At 41.8% G+C, this 23,149-nt stretch overlaps 1 protein-coding gene across 1 annotated transcript in view; it reads right to left on the bottom strand.

Annotated features, from left to right (window-relative positions):
- TNFRSF11B (TNF receptor superfamily member 11b) overlaps positions 1-23,149 on the bottom strand; it is a 61,499-nt gene that overhangs the window by 20,922 nt on the left and 17,428 nt on the right. The window contains exon 2 of the mRNA XM_085605061.1: positions 982-1,351. Coding sequence (XP_085461187.1) covers positions 982-1,351 — 370 coding nt within the window. The remainder of the gene's footprint in view (positions 1-981; positions 1,352-23,149) is intronic.

Below are 23,149 nucleotides of genomic sequence, written 5' to 3'. Positions count from 1 at the left end.
TCCTCCTATCACCTGATCAATCCTAGGCCAGCAAATACATACACTGATGTACTCCATTTGTTCTGACCATATTAGGATTCAAAATCTATCTCTGGATCTTCATTTTCTAAAATATATATTTTTTACTGGTCTAGCTAACAGAACATAGCTACAGGATATACATTTCCAAGCAAAAGTCACTTTACTGTAGTGGCATAGTGCAAAATGATAGGGCCCCTTGCAGAATATGAGTCCCCTGAGTCTACTATATCTCGTAGATATTCGTTGGCGATGGGCTGAATGAGGGCCATCTGAAAGGTTTGGGTCCCCATAAGAGTTGTGCCTCCCCCCGCCACCCTGGCCAGTCCAACTCCATTGGGTTATTGGTGTGGGGTTCCTTCCAGTGGAACTTGCCGATTCTAGATAGAGCAGACAGAGAAAATGTAACAATACAGTAAATTTTCTCAATTACTATTGCTAGGAATAAGAAAGACACCATGGGGAAGTGGCAAAGGACTTTTGGGAAGGTACTAAAGGCCCAGAATTCCATGCATTTACTTATATTGCATTTCTTTCCAGTGGCTTTTTCAATGTGACTTTGCAGATGTAGGTTTGGGAATAAATGTGCAAATGGGGATTCGAGAGATCACCATAAACTCCCATTTCTCTAGTGGATTTCTCCCCTCGTAAAAAATATATAACTGATGTAAAATATATTAGCATAGAGCTAATTGGGATAATGTACATTACTGTCAAACATACTGTTGCAGAATGTATGCCCTCAATTCACAGGAGTTAAGTGTAGAAAAAGTGCTCATGTTAATCTACGACTTGAGTTGATTTCTTGACTAATATTAGAGATTTTGGCATGCAGAAATCTCTAGATGTAGGCAAAGTCCACATATCATAGCCATAATGCTACAAACAGTATTCAAGGCAGTGGTGTGAATAAGTCCATAACCTTTGATTGCGATTCTGTGTCATTATGTTTCAGAGACATACCTGCGAGCAATACACCAAATCCAGTAGGACATTTCGTGTGCGGCAGGCAGAATTCTAAGTCCAGGTACCATCCGTCCATGCACTCGCACACCTGATTGTGAGTACTGTTACATTCCTGTTTCACATACTGCATCTCCTTACAGATGCTTCCACAGTAGAGGCATTCCTCACTGAAATGCCAGTGCTCAGAGTAGTAATGGTCCGGGCAATGGGCGCACTCGGTTTTCCTGGACGCTGTGCAGTGTTGCTGCACATAGGTTCCTGGCGGGCACTGGTCACAACGCAATTGCTCCCACGTCTCTGGATCACGGTGATGATACTTTGGTGGAGACATTTCATGGACCGTCCACGCAAAGGAGAAGCTGAAGAGCTGCAAGAAAGGTAGAATTCAATAAGGAAGTGCTGTGATTCTCTAAGTCTACACAGACAAATAGCATTCTATAAATATAAACCATATTACTTATAACAATAAACATAGTTTAAATAAAAAAGTAGTACATAATATACCCATCTTCCCCAAATGGTGCCACTTTTGGAACTAATTAACGTAATAAAGCGTGAGATACATTTTGAGAAAATGTTTGACGTTAGAATTCTTACACCTTTTTGACCTCTTCAGATGTGTGTTAGCACTTATAGTCCTGTTTTTTCAGAAGACCTTTGAAGTTTACAATAGGTACCCCCACTTCCAGCCTCAGGGCAGTTGAGACCAATTGACTTCAGAGGCCGGCAATCACGATTAGAAATAGCACAAAGCTTGCATGAAATCGCTAACAGCATACTATACTGAATAGATATTCTGAAGACAAATAAAATAACCGCCCCTTCTCTGAACAATGAGTAGATGATACCTACAAACTTGAACTCCTGGACAAATGTAGCTCTTTTTTGAGCTGATGTATTTATTTATTTACATATTTATTTATGTATGTATTTAAAGTATTTAATAAAGCTTGAACCTAACCATCGGAACTCTTTACAATTAACAAGTAACTATGGACATTAGAAAACTTGGAGGAATAGGCAATGAGTTCAGTCGGGAAAGTGGAGTCTGAAGAAATATCTTTTTAATTTCCTGAAAGCAAGGTTAGGATTTATCCTAATTTGGTGTGGATAGAAGTCTACTGTCTACATAGGAGCTATGTTTTGTTGGTATGGCTTTTTTGGTTTTAGGGATTTATAGATTAAGCCAATTTCTGGCCCTGGTTTTTTGTTTAGAGATTTAGTTCATTGTTTAGATAGGGTGGCATGGATTGCTTTATGTATGACACACGCAATCTTACAGCCAAATTGTGCTTTGAGTGGTAGCCAGTAAAGGTGTTTTAGGTTTGGGGAAATATGATCAGATTTTCATTCTCTTACACTACTCGGACAATCACAAGTAGTACACTGTGGAGAGGTGCTGTAACAGATTTTGAAAGGCTGCTAGGACAGAATGTCTTTCAACTAGAAGATGAATGAGTTAGAGGGTCTGTCCTATGGATCTGAAACTGTAGGGAGGATTACAGGTTTTTAGTTTTCTGAGCAGGAGAACTTGATAGGGAGCTGATTTAGTTATCTTATAAATATGATGAAGCCAAGTGGTTTTGCATAGGTACCTGGAATAGGTTGATGCCTATGGGATGTGAAGCGGCGGGCCACTTCTTGTCAGTAGGAGGGTTACCAACCATGGAGAAAGAGTGTGGTCTTCAGAGGGTTCCGTTTCTGTGAGAGTGATATCATCCAATTTGCTAGATTAAAGAGGGAAGCCTTCGGAGTTAATATGGTTTACAGCTCAGACGCTCAAATGAATAGCTGGAGTTGTCAGCATATTGATGAAAGGATAAGGAATTTTCATAAAAGATTGTTACTAGACTTTCCATTTATAAGTTAAATTTTTGATGTTATAGGGTGATCCTTGTGGTACACTATATTTCAATATATGTGAGGGTGACTAAAAGCAGCTGAGTTTCACAATTTAAGATCTTGAAAAGAGGAATGATAGCAACCAGTTTGATACTGCTCCTTCTACTCTCATTCCAGAATTGAGACTCGGAAGAAATTGTTTCTGGTTTAGCATATCAAATGCTGCAGAGGGCGTCAAAGATCCATACATCATGTAAGAAAGACTTTTAGGGCATTTTTCATTATTTGAATTGTGGCTGGGTCTATAATAAATTTGCAAATTAGAAAGGGTTTAGAGGTTGTAATTTGCAATATGTTTTAGAAGTTAAGATGCAGTAGCTCTTGCAATTACTTTTTACAGTAATTTAGTGCCCGGCAGAAATTCTGAAGGTTTTTTGGTTCCAAGTTTTAAGCTTGGAGAGTGGAGTGATTGGGCAGAGTTTAGAGCTTTTGTGAAAATGCCTTTTCCTAGAGATGTGTGCATGAGAGGTGAGATACTGTGCCTGATCTATTTTAGTAAAATGATCTATAGGATCGTTTGAGTATGAGGAAAGATGTATGGAAGAAACCATTTACAAGATGGACTATTTATCATGTTTTTTTAATGCGCACCATTTGGGAGTGGTTCTTCTTTGTTTGAATCTCATTAATTGGATAGTTTTTCCATGTTTCAGTGAACTCAGAATTGATCACATTGATATTGTATGAAAAACAGTATGATGTTGTTGGCATGGGAATGAGAGCTTGTCATTTTTGAGTTAGAAGTAGAGTTCAGACAGTGCATTATGGAGTTAAAGAGAGTTCAAGGTCAGTTTATAGTTTCTTCAAATTTATTTTTGAAGACGTTTAATTTAGTAGCCATGATGAGAGCTTCACGGCGTTTCATCTAATCCTCGAAGGCAATGAGTTATTCACAAACTTTGATCCTCTCCAAATCATTTCTATGTAGTTTGTTTGCTTTTGTTGAGATGTCATGAGTACTATGGTGCAAGTGGTTTGCCCTTTATAGAGGATTGATTGTCCCTGATGGGTATGGTGGTCTCATTATAGCAGTTGGTGAGGTCATTTGTAGAAGATGGTAAGTTTGGAGAACAAGTTATGGATTTGAGCTCTTCCAAAAGAAGGTTCATAATCAATTCCATTAATTTTCTCCTCCGAGGTTTCACTTTTTTTTAACTTGGTTTCTCTTTGTGGAAATGTGAAGGAAATCACATATATAATTGGGCTAGGTGATAGGCAGAGGATTATTTAGAGAGTTGATTTTTAGGGTAGAGTTGATGAGGTTGCCGATTTCAGCTTTTCTTATGAGTTTGGAAGGAATGGCCTGTGCCAGGTCATGGTGCAAACATATGCCAGATAGTTTTTTTGTAAGAATTTTTTCCTGTATATTCTGTGGATATTGAAATCTCTCAAAAATATGTTGCAGGAGTTGTGAGTTTCCTTCACTTTGTTAAGTTTATCAAATAGTTCAGAAAAGGACGGTCTGTGGCCAAGAGACCAATAGAACTCATTGCAAGACACATACAAGTTGTTCAAAGGATGTAAACGTTGGAGAGACTGTGGTGGAGTATTCTTAGAAGTGTTTGGGTTTGCAATGCTTCCTCTATTTTTTGTATCAGTTATTGTGGGGGATAGAATGGTCTTTAGAGATTAGTATGTCATAAGAAGTAAGTGAAATAGGGTAGAAGAACTAGAATGACTAAAGTTAGTAGATCATCTATTCCACGTTCATGTGCCTGAGATACTATTGCAAAAATGAGTGCACATTTTTAGGTTTGTTGACATAGGGTTGTTTTGTTGTTTCAATCTGTCAATCTTAACTTGGATAAGGTTTAAAGATGAACTCCTTTTTGGGTTTCTTTTGGTTAGGTTGATGTCTGTTAGTATACTTGAGGATAGAAATGGATAAAATAAGTTGGGCTTGGAGATGCACCTCTGTGTATACCCGAGATAATTTCAGAGTTCTGAATTCCCTTTCTCTTAAACACAATGATGTGTTTAGAAATATTGAGTTTAATTTCTGATAACTGCTAGCTGGAGTAACCAGAGGCCTTGTAATTCATTCATGATAAAGTTTCCTCAGTAGTTGGCAAATCCTCAATATGCAGTAAACACCACTGTTAGGTTTTATCACCAAGAGATAGTGTTTCACTGCAGTTACACATTTACCACCAGATAGAGCAACACTGGGATCTGATATAGGATAATAGCTGTGGTGAAGCATGAGGGTTTCTTGTAGCAGGAAGCAGATAGTAAGTGAACGTTTTGGAGTTGTTAGCAGTCTAGTGAACTGTTGTTGATTTTCTGTTGTATCAAAGTGATTGCTTTTTAGGAACTTGGGCATGCATTCTAAGCTAAGAGGGACGATTTCAGATGTACTCTGTAAAGAGCACCTGACTTTTAAAGAATTGAAATGCATTTTGTCGTTAAGTGTAAAACTGGTGAACTCAAAGAGGACCCCCCTAGTAAACCTCCAAACGCTATTTGATGTACTGTGGGTGGGAGCTTCCCAGGGTATCATACAGTGCTTACTCGTCTTGTTCATTGACCAGTCAGGGCAAGTTTCATGTCAGAGAGATGGCTATCCAGCGGTAGGCAGGTAAGAATAACATTCATGTGCAGATTCACTTGGTTGTACACAGATTCGTGGTTGCAGCAGAGGCCTGGCTGGTGCTAGACAGGAGGGAAGGCTGGGCCTTCATTAGTCTCAAAATCAGGTGAGAGACTTTGCTTTCAGTCCGATCTTGAAAGCTTTGGTTTTTGAGGTGTAGTGATGGTTGCTGTGTATGGGTTCCTTGATTTTAATGTAGTGAGGACAGCAGGAGTTTCTCAGTGTTAGAGACCTGAACCCATTTGTCAGCTGTGAGGATTTTCAGTCACTGATTCCTGCATTGTATCTATATATGCTTTTGTCCACCTGCACTATTAGAAATGGCTATCTTTGCTGCGGTATTCCGCCAGATTTTTGCCTTCACTACCGTATTTTGGCAGAACCTGTTTTTCTTGGCCTTAGGACTTTGCACACTTTACTCCTGATAACAAGTGGTACAGTCCTTGTGCTATCCCTACTAAACATGGGGTAAAATTGTTATAAACCTAATTGGCACATTTAATTTGATCTCTCATCCACAACTCATGAGTGAGTCATTGAAAGACTAGATGGCATCTTTGCAAAATGGGGTGTTCCAGTCATTTTGAAGTCTGATGTTAGCCTGCCTTGTAGTAGTCGAGAATTCAAGGATTTCATGTCACATCTGAACATAAAGCATCAGAAGAATACATCTTTATGGCCGTAGGCCAACAGACTCGTTGAGCGCCTTATGAGTATGCTAAAGAAAGCAGTACAGTGTGCAAATACTGAGAGTGTATTGAATCTAGGAAAATATACAAAAGCAAATGACTCAGCACAGGTAACCAGATGCCAGGGGAACCATCATTAAACGGAAGTGACAATGAAAGACTGAAAAATCAACTATAAATGAATGTTTAATAACTATAAAATAAAATGTTTCACTTGATGAATTATTAGGTAACCATAAGGAGATGATGTACAGAGCGCTGAAACTTTTCTGAAACTCGCCCCCAGTCACAGATCTGGGTTAAAACCATCATCATTCTTTAGCTCACTTCTCCACCCCAGTTCAGACCCAGCTATATGCAAATCTGCAAATCAGTCTTGACCCTGTGCCTCATGGGAAGAGTCAGCCCGAACTGCCAATCCAGTCTTTCCCTGGACTGGATAAAAGCATCCTGGGACCGGTTTCAGGGTAACATCCCTCATCAGCCAGGCTAGCTTGTATCCAGTGGCAAAGTGAGCGAGGGACCCACGTCTGGGCATACCCTGCCAACTTACGGCGAACAAAGCAAACACAAGATGATGGACGGAGCGCTGAAACTTGGCAGTTCGGGAAGGACTGTTCCCATGAGGCACAGGGTCAAGACTGATTTGCATATAGCTGTGTCTGAACTGGGGTGGCGAAGTGAGCTAAAGAACGATGATGGATTCAACCCAGATCTGTGACTGGGGGTGAGTGTCTGAAAAATTTCAGTGCTCCGTCCATCATCTCCTTGTATTTGAATTATTAGGTAAAACGCAAAAATTAGGTACATTTCAAAACACAAAAAAGTAATGCATACCTATGAAGGAGAAATAGAGCTAAAATGCATAAATAGTATCAAATCAATGAAGTAGAAAGCAGTACAATTAAATAAACATAAATTGACAGCAATCTACAATTGCTACAGGAGCACCCTAAATATATTCATGAAACATCCTTTCCAATAATGGAATTCTGTTTGCAGAAACGTGGTAGATCATATCATCAATTATAGAGCATATATTTAACAAACTCTTGCGTTTCTATCTACTGGGCTAGCTAGAGGGTAAGTCCCTTCTAGCAGGAGTGAAAGAGGAGCGCTCAGTGGTAGGTCGCCCATGTACTTCAACGCTAACAAAGGACATTCTCTTTTCAGTGCTCACTTCCTAATGTCTCTCTAACAACGGAGTGCTAATACTAGGAGTCGCCAATATATATTTTCATTGCATTTCCTTTAAAGGGGCCACTGGTGAATGATGTCACAATAGGTCTTAAAATCCAGACAGACATCATCAAACAGGGCGTCGTGTTTACAAGTATATTATGGCTTTAAAAGCACCTGTTGCCACATTCTTTGCCTCCAGCAATTTTCAGGTAACAATACAAATGTCAAGATAACTCAAGTGATTAATGTTCTTGTTGGAGAGAGATCAGAGTTTTGTCTAGTGGAAGTTTTGACTCATCATAAAGTAGCACAGAGGGATAATATGCCTTCTGCAAAGAATGTGTACCATGCCGATCCCAAAGTGCACAGAATCAGTAGGTTATTGCTTTTGTCAGAGAGATCCATTTGTTACCTGCAGTTTATTAGTTAAAATCCTAATATCGAGCAGTGAATTATTAAACTGTCATCAAAGAGCTGCATGAAAACTGCAGGGTATAGGTTAGAGCGTTATAATTTTTCCCCCATTCTTTCATTATCTTAATGTTGCAAAAAGGGTTCATTTGGGTAGAAATCAATTCTTATTAGTAAAGAGAGCCCCCAGCCATGGTGTGACATTTTAAATTCTGAGTTTGTGCTTCCAGCCCAAGTACTCTTACACTATATTGCCCACCAGTATGGATGACATGTGACTCCTACATCTTGTAGTCCTCTGTCTTATGTAACATTTCATATACACTGATTTACACATGTACGATTGATTGTCTCCATGTATGTGTGATGTAAATTGCTCTGACACCCTACACTGGTATGAGTGGTGCTATAAAACTAATTAAATGCATCTGAGAGAGAGAGGTTATGGAGACTCATAGGGCACTGTTAAAGGGTGGTAGTGAGGGAATCCATGGCGAAGGTGGTCATTGGGGGACGCCAACAAACATTGTAACACCTGGCGCTACCAACAATAAAGCCGGCTTTGCCACTCTTAGTAGTATTCTATTGAAAGAACTACATATGTAGATGCCTACAGTGAACCCCAATGTTTCTAAATACCTCTTCTTTATCAATTCTTAGTCAGAAAACCAACAATCCATGATCGCTGACCTGGATTTGGACAGATGCTGCTTCATGTTTGGCATTACATGATCTAAGCACATCTTCGGGCCTCATGCCCACTACCCAACTTTTCAAATTTAGGACACGTTACCTTCATTCACATGCAAACATTGCAAATGTCCATACCTGCAACTGGCACATAACCAAGGTCAATAACTCTAATTGGAAATTACATTGATCCTTCAAATTAGTTATTGTTCACAAAATGGCATCATCAATATTGAAAATGCATTGCTTGTCGAGAGTTAAAGTATGTCCTTTTGAGTCATTGAGACAGAATAAAAAAATTCCATTCCAAACAACTACAAAGAGTAATGCAAGATAATGACTATATGTCTATGATAAGGAAATGTAAACAAGTTGGTGGATACATTATGGAGTGTGTGTGTTTTCAGGATGGCTCTCAGACTCCTGTTTCAAATCAGGCCTCTGAAGTCCAAAGAGGACCCAGTGTTTTGCTAATGTTCAAAATTATCAGCTTTAGTGCAGAACTTCCCTGCTTTTCACTTCCCTGGATGTATAAACACAGAATTGTTTCTCTATTCTCCCTGATACAAGAGCTCCCAAGACAAAGTTTCACTTCATTTTTTAATCACAAGCCTCTTATCAAAGGCCTTTTGGAAAAAACTCTGAATGTGAAAAATCAACATGGCTTCAGATTTATGATCCAATTATAATGAACCTCACCTTCCCTCCCCTGTACTACAGCTCAGTCCGAGGTCACCTATGTGTTGTGCTGGTCTACGGCAAGGAGAACACAGCGGAGAGGATAGTGTATGAAGCGTTTGTGAGTGGAAATGATTTACTGAACATTGATCATTTTAAGGAAGAGCAAAATACAGGTCAATGTTCAAATCAAATTCTAATTAAATGTACAAATGATGGGGAGAAGTGATGCACAATACTCCACCTATGCATACGTCGCAATCAAAAAACATATAGCAATGATCAATGCAAGCCACGGGGATTGTCCACTCTACAAAATCTCACCAGACATTTAAATGATCAGCTATGCAGATTATGATGAAGGCAGCTTGAATTTTCTCTGTCCTGCCTCACAAACAATCCGCAATCATGATCTTCCTTAGGGCCTTCTCTCAGCTGTGCTGTTTTACACTGGAATCAGAGTTTGCAAAATTTTGAAGTGGCCTGAGACTGAGGTAATTTGGCACAATGTGTCTAACAACACTATCCTTCTGTTGAACGCATAATTCCCCTGCTACACCCACGTTTCTGGCACTCCTGTTTAGGAAGATTGGCCAACTTACAACTCCACATACAATTCCACAATTACTGCTGTATTTGAATAGAATGTCTCACACATGAATAGTCTGTTGGGTATTCACCACTTAATCTTTTGCATATTCTGTTTATGTGAAGAGTAGGCTATGGTTGTGGATGTCCATGCAGTAGTTTCCCTATAGAGTTGCGTGTCGTGGTATGTGTGTCTCAGCATACATATGTGTTATTTGTGGCTTCTACAGAGTAGAAAGCTCTTTGTTCGCAGTTTATAAGGTGCTCCCATATATGTGTTTGGAAATCTTTTGCTCATGCACTGCCGCTACTGCTTCTGTGGTGCATGTGCTAGATGCCAATGTCACTCTCCCTCTCCACTGAATGCCAACTGCCTCTCCAGGGTCCCATTGCCACCTCCCCATGATCGATGTAGAGAACCAGTGTCAGAGGGGAACTCAAACATTGGAAACTGGAGATCATTCCTTCTAGTCAGGGTAAGAGAGTTACACACACAAAATAACCCCTCCTCACACGCTTGGTAGTTGGCACAATCAGTTAGGCTTATCTCAGAGGCAATGTGTAAAGTATTTGCACATAAACACGCAGTAACACTGTGAAAACACTATAAATGGACACAACACCAGCTTAGAAAAGTAACCAGTCTTTATCTAAGCCAAACAAGACCAAAACAACAAAAAATAAAACATACAGGGCCTCATGTAGGTAGCGTACCAGTTACCACTTCTTAAATACCGAGCCGTACCGACTCTGTATTTAAGAAGTGGTAACTCGTATGTAGGTAATGAGTCGGTAATTTTTACCGATTCGTTACTAGTCGGTAATTACCGAATCGGTATTTACCGATTCGGTAATGAGGCATACCTTCCCATTGATGGGAAGGTATGCCTCATTACCGAATCGGTAAATACCGATTCGGTAATGGGGGGAACACATACAAGGGTGGCAGGGTGTCACATTGACACCCTGTTGCACCCCTGATTCGGCCATGTGTGCACATGTGGCACACATACATGCCCTAAGGGCATGTATGTATGCCACATTGCACACTGCTACGCGCGTAAAAATGCATTTACACATACATTCATTATTTACCACCAACTATAAGTTGGTGGTAAATACCGACTCATAAACACACACACACACTCCCCCTACATCTCGATTTTGCTTTCGGAATTTACCGAATCGGTAAAATTACCGATTCGGAAAAGTTACCGATTCGGTAACATTACCGATTCGGTATTATTACCGATTCGGTAATTTTACCGATTCGGTAAATTCCGAAAGCAAAATATGTCCCCCTACATACCAATGGCCAAAATACCGGTCGGTAACGGTATAATTACCGAAAATCGGCCGTTACCGACCGGTATTTGGCTACCTACATGAGGCCCACAGAGATCAAGATATCACTATAAAAAGGTTTAAAACAGTTCAGTCCATATAGAACTATGGATGCATCACATTTAGCACAAAGTACCTGGGATGCATCAAAATCACAAGAGGCAAACAGGCGCAGGGGAGGTGAGGTGCCGGAAAGCTAATCAATGGGTTGATTTCTTTCACGCAGGGAAGCTGATGCATCGGTTCCTCACTCCCAGGGGAGATGATGCATTAGTTCCTTACTGCTATGCAGGGGAGGTGATGTGTCAGTTCCTTACTGTGAGAAGAGGTGATGCATTGGTTTCTTACTGCGCGGGGAAGTGATGTGTAGTTTCTCTGGACACGCGGCCTCGGTTCCTTACTGAAGACTTGGTGCACAGGTGCGATGCATGGAAAATCCAGATGTGCTGCAGTCAATGCACCGAAACAGGTGCTGTGTCAATTGTTTCAGGTGATGCGTTGATTCCTTCAGCCACACAGCAGATCCTAGGCCGGAGTCAGAATGGGAGTCTCGGACGTTGAAAATGAGTTGCTCTGGATTAGGGCCAATGGTTCTTCCAGCCATGAAGAGGTGCTGCATCAATGTTTTTGGCTGCACCATAGCAATGCGTTGGCTTTTCAACCTCATGGCAAGGTTGCAGCAGAAATAACGGAGCTGAAGGGGAGATGCATGGATTTTCAGTTCTTGAAGCAGCAAAACCACCTCCAAGGGCCCAGAACTGGAATTGGCACCTAATGCCAGGTCAGAACTCCCAGCAGAGGAGTTCAGGAGGGGGCTGCAGGTGAAGTCTTTGATGGCCCTGAGACTTCTTAACAGGAGGCAAATACATACAAGCCTTTGGAGAATCTTCTCAAGCAAGATACAAAAGCAAAGTCCAGTATTTGTTCTCTCCAAGACAGAAGCAGCAACTGCAGGCCAACCCATCAAAGCAATACAGCAAAGGGGCAGTACTCCTCCTGACAGCTTTCCAGCACTTCCTCGTGGTAGAGTCTCCTCTTGATCCACAAATGTTCTCAAAGTCTGGGGTTACAGGTCCAACACTTATACCCCTTTTGACCTTTGAAGTAAGCATACTTCAAAGGATAGTCTTTGTAGTGCACAGATCCTGCCTTGCCCAGACCTGGCTCCAGACATACTACAGGAGGGTGGAGACAGCATTGTGAGAGGACAGACACAGTCCTATGCAGTTGTCAGTGACAAATCCTCCCACCACTCTAGCCCAGGAAGCCTGGTGATGGGTCATCAGGATATGCAGGGCACACCTCAGCTCCCTTTGTGTGTCTGTGTAGAGTGAATGCACAAACAGCTCAACTGTCAGTCTAAACCAGACGTGGATTCTACAGGCAGGCAGAGGCACAGATTGGTAAAGCAAGAAAATGGCCACTTTCTAAAACAAGTCACCGTTCTAGATTGCCTGTTGTTGCTGATTGTTGGAGATGAAGGACTGGGGAAAGAAAACTGTTTATTCGCTATGCTATATAGATGGCCCCACTCTTAGTTATGTTCTATCGAAAGGACTACATGTGCAAAAAACCACAGTGAACCCAAAGATTTTCAAACACCTCTTCCTTATCAATCCTTACTCATCAAACCAACAATCCATCATTGCTGACCTGGGTTTGGACAGATGCTGCTACATGTTCAGCATTACATGATATAAGCACATCTTTTGGCCTCGTGCCCACTACTCAACTTTTCAAATTTAGGACACGTTACCATCATCCACCATGCAAACATTGCAAATGTCCATCCCTCCAACTGACACGCAAACAAGGTAAATAACTCTAACTGGCACTTACTTTGATCCTTCAAATTACTTATTGTTAACAAAATGTCATCATCAATATTGAAAATGCATTGCTTGTCCAGAGTTAAAGTATGTCCTTTTGAGTCATTGAGACAGAATTGAAAAATTCCAATCCAAACAATTAAAAAGAGTGATGCAGAATAATGATTATGTGTCTATGTTACAGAAATGTAAATGAGTTGGTGGATACATTATGGAGTGTGTATGTTGGCCAGGATGGCTATCAGAATCTTGTTTCGAATCAGGCCTCTGAAGTCCAAAGAGGACCCAGCGTTTCGCTAATGTTCAACATTATCAGCTTTAGTGCAGAACTTCCCTGCTTTTCCCTTCTCTGGATGCATAGACACAGTATTGTTTCTCTGTTCTCTCTGATACCAGAGCTCCCCAAGTCAAAGTTTCACTTCAGTTTTTTATTCACACACCTTTATCAAAGGTCTTTTGACAAAAGCTCAGAATGTGAAACATCAACATGGCTTCAGATTTATGATCCAAATATAATGGCCCTCACCTTCCCTTCCCTGCGCTACAGCTCAGCTCGAGGTCACCTGTGTGTTGTGATGGTCTACGGCAAGGAGAGCACAGCGGAGAGGATAGTGCATGAAGCGTGTGTGAGTGGGAATGATTTACTGAACATTGATAATTTTAAGGAAGAGCAAAATGCAGGTCAATGCTCCAATCAAATTCTACTTGCAAGTAAAAATGAAGATAATGTGTTCCATTTCTGATGGGGAGAAGTGATGCACAATACTATGCATATGTCATTACCAAAAACCATATAGCAATGATCAATGCAAGCCGCAGGGATTGTCCACTCTCCAAAGTCTCACAAGACACCTAAATGACCAGCTAATCAGACATAGCGTATAGCTCAGTACCTCATATTTAAAAAACAAGTACAAAGTCAAAGAATTTCCATAATGTGCCATGTGTAATTAACAAAGAGCAGACTGTATCAACATCATCAATAGACAAATTGGCATCCTAAGGCGCAACAACTTATACCACCTGCCCACAGGTTATCAACTTTCAACCCTTGTTTTCTACTCTTTACACTTTTCTCGTTTAATTCTGTCTCAATATTCCCAAAAAACCTACATGAAAATAATGTGATGTATAGCTTGGGATTATTCTCTCTCTTACCTTCCATTTGAATGTTAGTCTCCTTGCATTCCATCCTCTGCCTGCTTTAGTGCCGCTGGGTATATGTACACTCTCACATGCCTGCTGCCTTACTGTCTACCACCATCTTACAAATCATAAACTCCCCCTGAATAAGCATTGCTGCTATATCTAACCTTTCTGACTACACATCCCACTCCCATAAATCACAATTTCCCCTTTTGTGTAACTTCTCCTTGAAATCTAATAATTGCTAACCTCCACAACCCCCATTTACTTATCCCATTTTTTTATTTGTATGAGCTCACCCTAATAATTACACCTAACTTCCACCAACTTAATCCACTACTTGGAACCGGAGGAAATGCTTTTGATTCCTCAGAGAGAAGACCTAACCCAATAACCAACAAATTTGTAACAATAATTAATATACATTTTTATTAATTATTAACGTGGGTTACAGAGTAGCACGCTACCCACCATGAAGCACTTCAACATCTTGTCAGGGATAGTAAGTGCTATATAAATGCAATTACAATGCAGTACAATGCTCAGTGAGAAGATAACTGGCCGTATGGTGACCAGGCATCCCAGATGTGTCGCGAAACAGTCCCTGTTTTCCACCAGGTGACCCTTCAGATTTCAGTACATTTGATACAGGGCCGATATTCAGCTATGGTCAACTGAACCGAGAGGATGGCAAGTTTTTATGATTCCCAGGTCGTAATTTGTAGCAGTCCCTACCAAAAAACAAGTTAGTTACCAAAAATGATACTGTGTGCAAAATTTGCATTAAGCTGCTTTTAGATTCTTGTTGTCTGTGTTTTCAAAGTTGGTGACCGCAGTCAAATAAGTCAATCTGTGCCCCTCGGTCAGTGCAAAATTATAGTCCTATTGCTATGTTAGTAGAATTGCCCAGTTTTTGTTTTTTTCAATCTGGTCGCCCTGATTGTCAGCTTTGTAGGATTGTCATGTTACTTAGTGCAGGCAAGAAATCATGTGCAGGTTCTTTGGCTTTCATTTAACATACCAGTGGATTTTGGGAATTGTAGTCTTCATATGCTGCATTTCAACTAATTGGATCAGCATAATAAATAACAATGGGCTGTAACAGGAATCCTAGGGCTAAAACATATATTTGCATGGAGGCACTTATGTTGGGGCTTAGTGTTGACTTGTATCAGCCCTAGCATGAGCAATGTATCACAGGCACTCTTTACAGGTCAAAGGAAATGGTTTAGGAATTGGTGTAATTGAGAAGGAAGGCTTTGATGAATGTAAATCTGCCTCCAGGCAGGCCACTGTATCCTCCTTTAAGTTCACAGAGCACTTATTGCTTGTGCGACCATTTGTGAAAAATAGTGTATTTGAATTATGATAAAAGAATGAACTAGACAAGTACACTTCAAAAGAAGCTGGACAATTGCACTTCATTCCACAGCATCGATCTCCATAGGGAATGACATTACTGTAGCATCCAGCATCCACCTCTACAGGAAGTGCTATGACTTCCTGCCTTCTTCCTATTTTAGTTCACTCCTTATGGCATGTTACCACCCAGTCACCCCCAGTGAAAGACAGACAAGGATGAATCTTTTTTTGGTTTATTTTACCCACGGAGGACAATGGGCCAGAGCCTCTACACCACTGAAAAATAAAATGAATGAACAGTGGTCACAAAGTTATTGGCAGGTCAAGCTGCAAACTGGATCTGATGAGGGGCTTGATGACAAGGGGTTGCTGAAGAAAGGGGTCCCGTTGCGCTCGCCGATTAGGTGAAAAAAGATCAGAGTGGGAGAACACTGTGTCCAAGAAGTTCTCACTGTTGACGGGTTGCTTCTTGGTTTCGGTCCCGATTCAGCCCTCTATGTTTGGACTGAAAACTTTTCTGGAAGTCAGACATCCTACAGCTGGGCAAACAAGCAAGTTGAGGCTTGATAGCGTTTAGGCTTCGAAGGCTGTGGCAAAACGTTTCTAAGTGCCAGCTTTTGCAGTTTGGACAGGAGAAGTACACTGTAACACCAGCCAAGGGTTGAGGACCTGTGGGGCACCATTTGGGGGTTAGGGCTGACTCCAACAGAGGCCAGGAGAAGGGTCCAGGGCAGTGGGGTATCTAGAGCTTTTGCTGCCCAGTTTGGTCCCTGAGTTTGCCGTCCAATGACAGCCAGTGGAGGTAAGAGCAGGGGCAGGTGTCAACAGATGACAACGATGGAAAATAAAATGTATAAAAAAGAAAAACACTTATCTTGCGCTCGCCAAATTTGCTCATTGACATGAAGTGCCGTTGCCCCCCAAAAAGTGCCGCCCGGGGTGGACCGCCTGCCCCTCCCCACCCTAGTGACACCACTGGTCCAGGGCAGGTCCAGTTGGTACTGGTCAGCTGGGCAGTTGCAGGAAAAAGCCTCTGGATACTTGCCTTGTCACTCACGCTCAAACAGGAGGTCAGCCAACTGGACTTTGGAGTCGCTTCTGGGGTCCTGAGTTTAGGGCGAGCAGGTCCAATCTTCTTTTAGGTTCTCCAGACAGCAGGGCAGTCCTTCTTCTGATTCTTCAGGAGTTTTCTGAGGAGAGGTCTGTGTGGTTGACTTTTATTCTCAGTGCCAGTCTGTGGGTGGAGGGCAAGCCTTTGTCCAACTCATAAACCAGTTCTAGTCAATTCCTCTGCCCCCACTGGATTTGGTGCCCACCTGCCTAGAGAGACAAAGGGGAGGCAGGCCTAGTTGTGAGCTCAATCTGCCTGTGACAATGTAGGCATCATTTGAAGCTCTGGAAGGGGCTGGGCACAGTCACCTAGGCCATCATGTCAAGGAAGGTGTCCCTCTCCCCACTTGCAGGGCCCTTTGTCCACTGTCTAGGAGCAATATACTTCTCACCACAGGGGTGCCAGTGGGGATCAGATTACAGCTGGATATTGGCAGGAAAGCCTTTTGGTTTTGGGTAGCAAAATGCCAACTTTATAAAAGTGTAATTTCCAAGATAGTAATATAATAGCCAGCTTGCACATTAAGTTGGATTTACTATTAAAATGAGTCCCTGAACCCTTTTTCTATCTACTCCAAAACTGAATTTAGCCCCTTATTAAAGGTAATAGTGTAAACCAGTGTTAACCTACGGAAGAGCCAGCCTTGCCACAGTGGAAAATTGTTTCACTGTCAGGACATGTAACACATAAATTATACATGTCACACTTCTCAAATAGCATGCACCCTACCCTATGGGCTTTCAAGGCCTATCATAGGACTGACTCATAAGTATTAACAAGCATTTGCAATGCAATAGGTCTCGCATTTATAAGAGTTTGAGCTATTGGCATTGTAAATTACAATGCCTTTTATTTTTGTTTTCGTTATTAAAACAAATAAAAGCCATTGTCATTTACAATGCAAATAGCTTAAACTCGCATAAATGTGAGACCTATTGCATTGCAAATGCTTGTTATTTGCTTGGAAAGGAGACTTTTAGCGAATGTTTGTTAAAGGACAGGACTGGAAATCACAGAAGTATCAAAATTGTTCGATATTGCACTCTTGGATCACCCAGAGGAGGAAACTAAACACTAACGCAGGACAACAGGCATGGACAATGCAGACCGTTTTCTATTTCCTTCTTCTTATTCTCCTGATCTCTCCTCTTATGGCCACTCCTTACTACATTACAGTCACTCTGAAGCTGCCGTCAAGTGGTAGTTGGTGCCAAATGAAGCACCAGGAAATAAAATAATCAAATGCATCAGATCCCCAGTGCCCAAAGCTTAATTGGGTCCAAATAACAAATAAATGCATGGAACTACGCCTGGAGAATTTCACTTCCTGGTAAAATGTTATGAATTTCTGACACTGACAAAACTGTACCTATTATGCCTGGAAGCCAACCACAGTTATAACTTTCCATGTATTCTCCAAGAAAAGTTTTTGGATTTTGTTTTCTGCGTTGTCATTGCTTTTTCGACAGTGCACAGATGTAAGAAGGGCACATTTGCACATTCTAAAATGCAAGAACCTTCATGAAAAGGCACCACTTTTTAAAATGTTTTTTTCTACATGAAGAAAATATTTTTCAACATGGAGAACATTTCCACCCATATAACGCTTGAGTGGGTTGTTACCCTTACCACCCGGAAAAAAAGAATTTACTCCATCGTTTGCTGGGAGTAAAATGTGACCATTTCCAGCATTAAAAAGAGTGACAAAGGAAGGCAACAATCTATTGTGACTGAGTGTTCACAAACTTTCAAGGCTAACCATACTTTGAAAGGGCTATTCCCGACCCCTTGCATGGGGCTTTACAGGATGGATGGCTCATGAGAAGGATTTACGACTACAAGGTTAGTTGCTGTTGTTGTAAATGCTTTGCTGTCATACATCTTGTAATTTAGCTCAAATCTGATTTACTGGGGGCAAAGAGCTCTGTGAATCGGGTCGACTTACATTTCTTTTTAAAGGGCCAACTCTCACCTACTCAAGTGGGCAACATAGTACTTGTTTTTTTGCTGAAATAATAACTAGACACCAAAAAGCAAACAAAACAAAGAGAAAAGATACATTATTAAAGGTGCGTTCTGGACATCTGAATTTATGACGAGTTTTTCATAAATGCTATTGGGTTCCTTGCAGTTGGTTTCGTTCACCCTTGTTTTGGCAGACAGTCCACCTCTGAATTATTTTGACAGCTTTGCATAGAAAATGAGAAACCTAATAGCTCAAGAGTTAAAATTGATTATCTACAGTTTTAAATGTCATTATTGTTCATATTATGGGAACGTTTAAAAAACCCTTTGTTAGATCGTTTACAAGAAACGCAAGTACAGCTATGCTATAAAAGTTTCCAGTCATAAAACAATATTTTAACAAAACATTGCAAAACGGAGGTCTAGGGATGTGCAAATTTAGGGATTTTCATTGTGCGGAAAGGGGTTTGCTTGGCATATTTTCCATTTTAAGAGAGAAAAAGAAAGGCGGTGGGGACAAACAGATGTGCAGGGATTGCTCGTTATTGACGGGAGAAACGAAGAGAGGCCAGAAGGAGACGAATTATGTAGCACTGGAATCAGCTGCTCGCGGGGGGCGGATCGGAGCAAAAGGAAAGAACGAGGGAATGAGAGCGCGAGGGAGAGAGGAAAAGGAGGCGAGGTGAGGGAGGGGGGAGAGGGTGTCAAGGAGTGGGAGGGTAGGAACGGGCCGGTGGAGGGGGGCTGGGTGAGTAAAGAAAATCAAGAAGTAGATCCCGAGAAAGGGAAATACGCATGGGGGCAGAAAAGAAAGAGTGAGTGAGAAAGAGGGACAGATAAGAAAAGAGAAAGTGCCGAGTGGTGCAGGAAGGAAACCAAAGAGGGGCAGTAAAGACAAGCTGATGGATGAATAGTGGGGAGGAAGGAATGAATTTGAGAAAGAACCGGAGGAGCGAACGAGATGAGGAAGCCAGAGAAAAGAGGCCGGTGGGTGACAGAGAAAGGGGGGCATGATAGGACAAGTTTGTGGAGTGCTTTACTGCAAAACCTTAAGTTTAGCAATGTCTCTCTTTAAATAGACACATCAATAACACCAATGCTAATCAAAATTCAGATGTATGGCAAGAAAAAATATAATGTAATCCGTGTAAAAAAAAAACAAGTGAGACGAGGGTAAAGAGAATGTCTCCATGAGCCTTGTGCTCGGCTGGCGCCGCGGGCATGTTTACTACGGGAACACATGGGAATGCAAAGCCATTAATCAAGCAGGATGGCTCTGTCTCCACTTCACGCCCAGGGAGGAGGGAGATGCGAGCAGAGCATCAAAGGGCTGGGTGAGAAGGGAGGGGGGAATGCAAGGGTCAAAGCGGCGAAAGTGAAAGTAATCGAGCAGAGCATCAAAGGGCTGGGTGAGAAGGGAGGGGGGAATGCAAACAGCAGAGGAGCAGCTGTGCACGTGCATGTGATCGTGCACTCAAGGTTTAGGCCAGCCAAAAGACTGTGGGTAGCACTTTGAAAATCCCACATATAAAATGTCTCTTCGAGCCTTTGGCTCGCGAGACCTAAAAAGGAAGGCTTAGGACTGGCAAAAGGTTTATTTTCGTAGGATGATGGTACAAGCACACCTGTTTTCAGGACAATGAAATTCTGGTGTTGGTCCAAATTCGACAGTGTGATGCGTGCAGATTGGGTATCGCTTACTGATCCACAAGCATCAATAAAATATATCGCAAGCACCACCCCAGGGGTGGCGTCCCCTCAGTGCACTGCTTTACATCCAATAAAAGGAGTGATCCAATTCAAATCATTTAATCAAGTTGGTTGCAAAAGTTCTATTTATTCTTCTTTACAAATTCTTTTTGGTGAATATAATTTCATATTCAACCTAGGTTGCCGGAGGCCGGGGCTGAGCTCAGGTGTTTATTTTTCCCCTGATGAAGGGCCCCTATGAGCCCGAAATGCATTGGGACAAATAAATAGAAGGTCACTGTCTATTAACTATTGATGATGTACGTTCTTGGAACCGTATTGGATATAAAGCAGTGCACTGAGGGGACGCCACCCCTGGGGTGGCGCTTATGATATAAAAAGTTTATTTTGCCAGTTTAAAACTGCAGACTCAGGCTACAGTTGCAAGCCTGGAGACATATTTTTATAGTGCTACTTTAGTGGGTGGTACAATGAGTGCTGCCGCCTACTATTAGAATTTAATTTACAGACCCTGGGTGCCGGTAATACCATATCTTAGGACATTATAAGTAAATTAAATATGCCAATTTTAATAGGTTTGAAAAGAAGAGTAGCAGCACTTTACTGCTGGTTAGCAGGGATAAAGTGTACAAATTCCTATGGCCATCAAAAAACGGGTTCAGTAAAAGAAGGCAACAAAATCCAAGTTGACCCTAAGAAATTGCAAATTTCCAACAAATAACATGTTAATGAATCACTAAGGGCCCGATTCCGATCTCGCTGGGAAAGCCCTGCGGCCGACTCGCGCTCGTAGAGCTTTCCGACCAACTCGTGCTCCTGGGCTCCGAGCGACAAAGTACGATGTGCTGCATCGCTGATGGACTCGAGTCACTCGGAGCTCCATTGAAGTCTATGGGAGCCTGGTGTACGTTATGTACATAGGCTCCAATAGAAAAAAGTGCACGTCTCGGACAAGGGCGCCCCCTATCGCGGGTACGCCTCGGTCCCGCCCGCACCGTGCATGCATGTGTAGGGGGGACCCTTGGGACCCCCCCAGTGATTGAGTCGTAGGGCCCCGGGTGAAAGAGTGCCTGCAACGGACCCCGAAAGTCCGCTTCCCGGAGCTTTTTTGAGTCAGAGGCTTCGACTCGATCCATCTGCTCTGCGTGCGCATCGTACTTGGTCATCCGAGAATCCACCCCGTAGCGCTGTGCATGTCTGCCATGGCGGAGTCGTCCAGAGGGGATTGTTGACGCGTACGAGTCGCTCGGAGCACGAGGCGAATATCGCATCGTACTTGCTCGCTCGTACAGCTGTACGAGTTGTTCGGAAATCACGCGTACGACTTGAACTCGCTACTGACAGATGCCGTCAGGAGCGCTTCTAAGCGAGATCGGAATCGGCCCCTAAATGTTTAAGAAAATCATTATAAATCACTATTTAGAAGCAGTGTGTTTATAGTGTACCTTCCAAATAGCGATTCCTTATGGCATAGTTTCATGCTTTGCAATTGAAACCCAGTCACAAAAGATTTATATGTTACCGACCCCTCAAAGGAGGTGGTAGCCTATTTACCAATGAGATGGGACCCTTCCCGTTTGTGAATCGTTCCAAAACATTTTAAGAGAAGGCAGTGGTCAGTGGGACCACCGCCTACTCTTAAAATAGTTTTACAAACTTTCCTTTTTCTTTTTTAAACACATTCCCTTTTCCTTCGAAGAAAACCGGCTGCGTTTTTATTTAGAAGCTATCACAGACATAGGCGTCTTCTGACTCCAGCAGGATACAATCCCTGTTATGGCAGCGAATCATAGGGAGTCGCATTTTGTGATCTTCCTAAATAATATTTATGAGGCAGGTCGATTGGCAACCCACAACGATTCGGTATTTTGTGAACTGAAATATCAATACATAGGTCGGTTCACAAAATACCACGTGATTCGCAAAAATGCTGTGCACAACTTGCGACCATTTTTGCAAATCCTTTTTTAGTATATCTGACCCCTAGGTTCCTGCACTTGTATCTGCCTCACTTCCCTAGCTACCTCTTTCTGACAACATAGTATAGAAGTTTAATTGAGATTATTTTTATTTACTTTTCATGTGCTTTTCATTTACTTGTATTTCAATACATTCGCGGATGGTAGTTTCAGACGTATGGAGTTGAGTTATGCTGCCGAGTGTTGCATTGTCCTAGCAGAGCCTGCATATGTCTAAGCAGTGCTTGCACTGTGTGCATTTTGGAATGAACAGAATGCTTCTGATATCAGATGTACACATGCATAGTGTGCAAGTGTGCGCAAATCATTCAAAGTCAGGCTGTATGGATCGAAGTAGGTGGCGCTTGACAGACCTATTCGTATGGCAGGTCAGGACATGAGGGAAGGGAACAGTTCAACTTTAGTTGCACCTTTGAATGTTAAATAAAATGCTTTAGTTGTACTTGCAATATATAACGTAATGTTTGTTTCATTTAATAAGTCTCTTAAGTAATTTAGGCACAAGCGTTTAAATGCTTTTGTCTACTTTGCTATTAATTATTTTCATATTTAATCAAACGTTTCAATTTCAATCGTTTTCATTTATGGCCTGGAATATTTCCAAGTGCAATAAGCAGGTTAGGTTTCAAACACGGGCAAAGCGTCTTACAATGTTTCAGAGACACATGGAGGTGCTTTGGAAAGCATGTTTATAGTAAGAGCCATACAAATTGTTATGAGTAGCTACTGGAATTTACTCCCCAGAGCTTCCCAGAGTAATATTCCCTCTAGCCTCTTTCTGTGCCGAGGAGATGTATTGGTACGGCGAGATATGGACATCAAATAACTTTCCTAAAAACTCCTTGTGTGGCAGCTTCTCACCCCCTTTCCTGTTTATGGCTGAACTTCACACCCACATTTGCAAGATAATATTGATTTTGGTAAAAGCAATCAAAACAGCAAACACACTTCCCCTTTATACCGTGGGCACGTCTCCCCCTATGATATCC

The sequence above is a fragment of the Triturus cristatus genome, chromosome 5_1 (assembly GCF_964204655.1).
Source record: "Triturus cristatus chromosome 5_1, aTriCri1.1, whole genome shotgun sequence".
NCBI lineage: Eukaryota > Metazoa > Chordata > Amphibia > Caudata > Salamandridae > Triturus > Triturus cristatus.
Note: the sequence above shows the minus strand (reverse complement) of the source record. Positions and strands in the feature narration are given on the sequence as shown.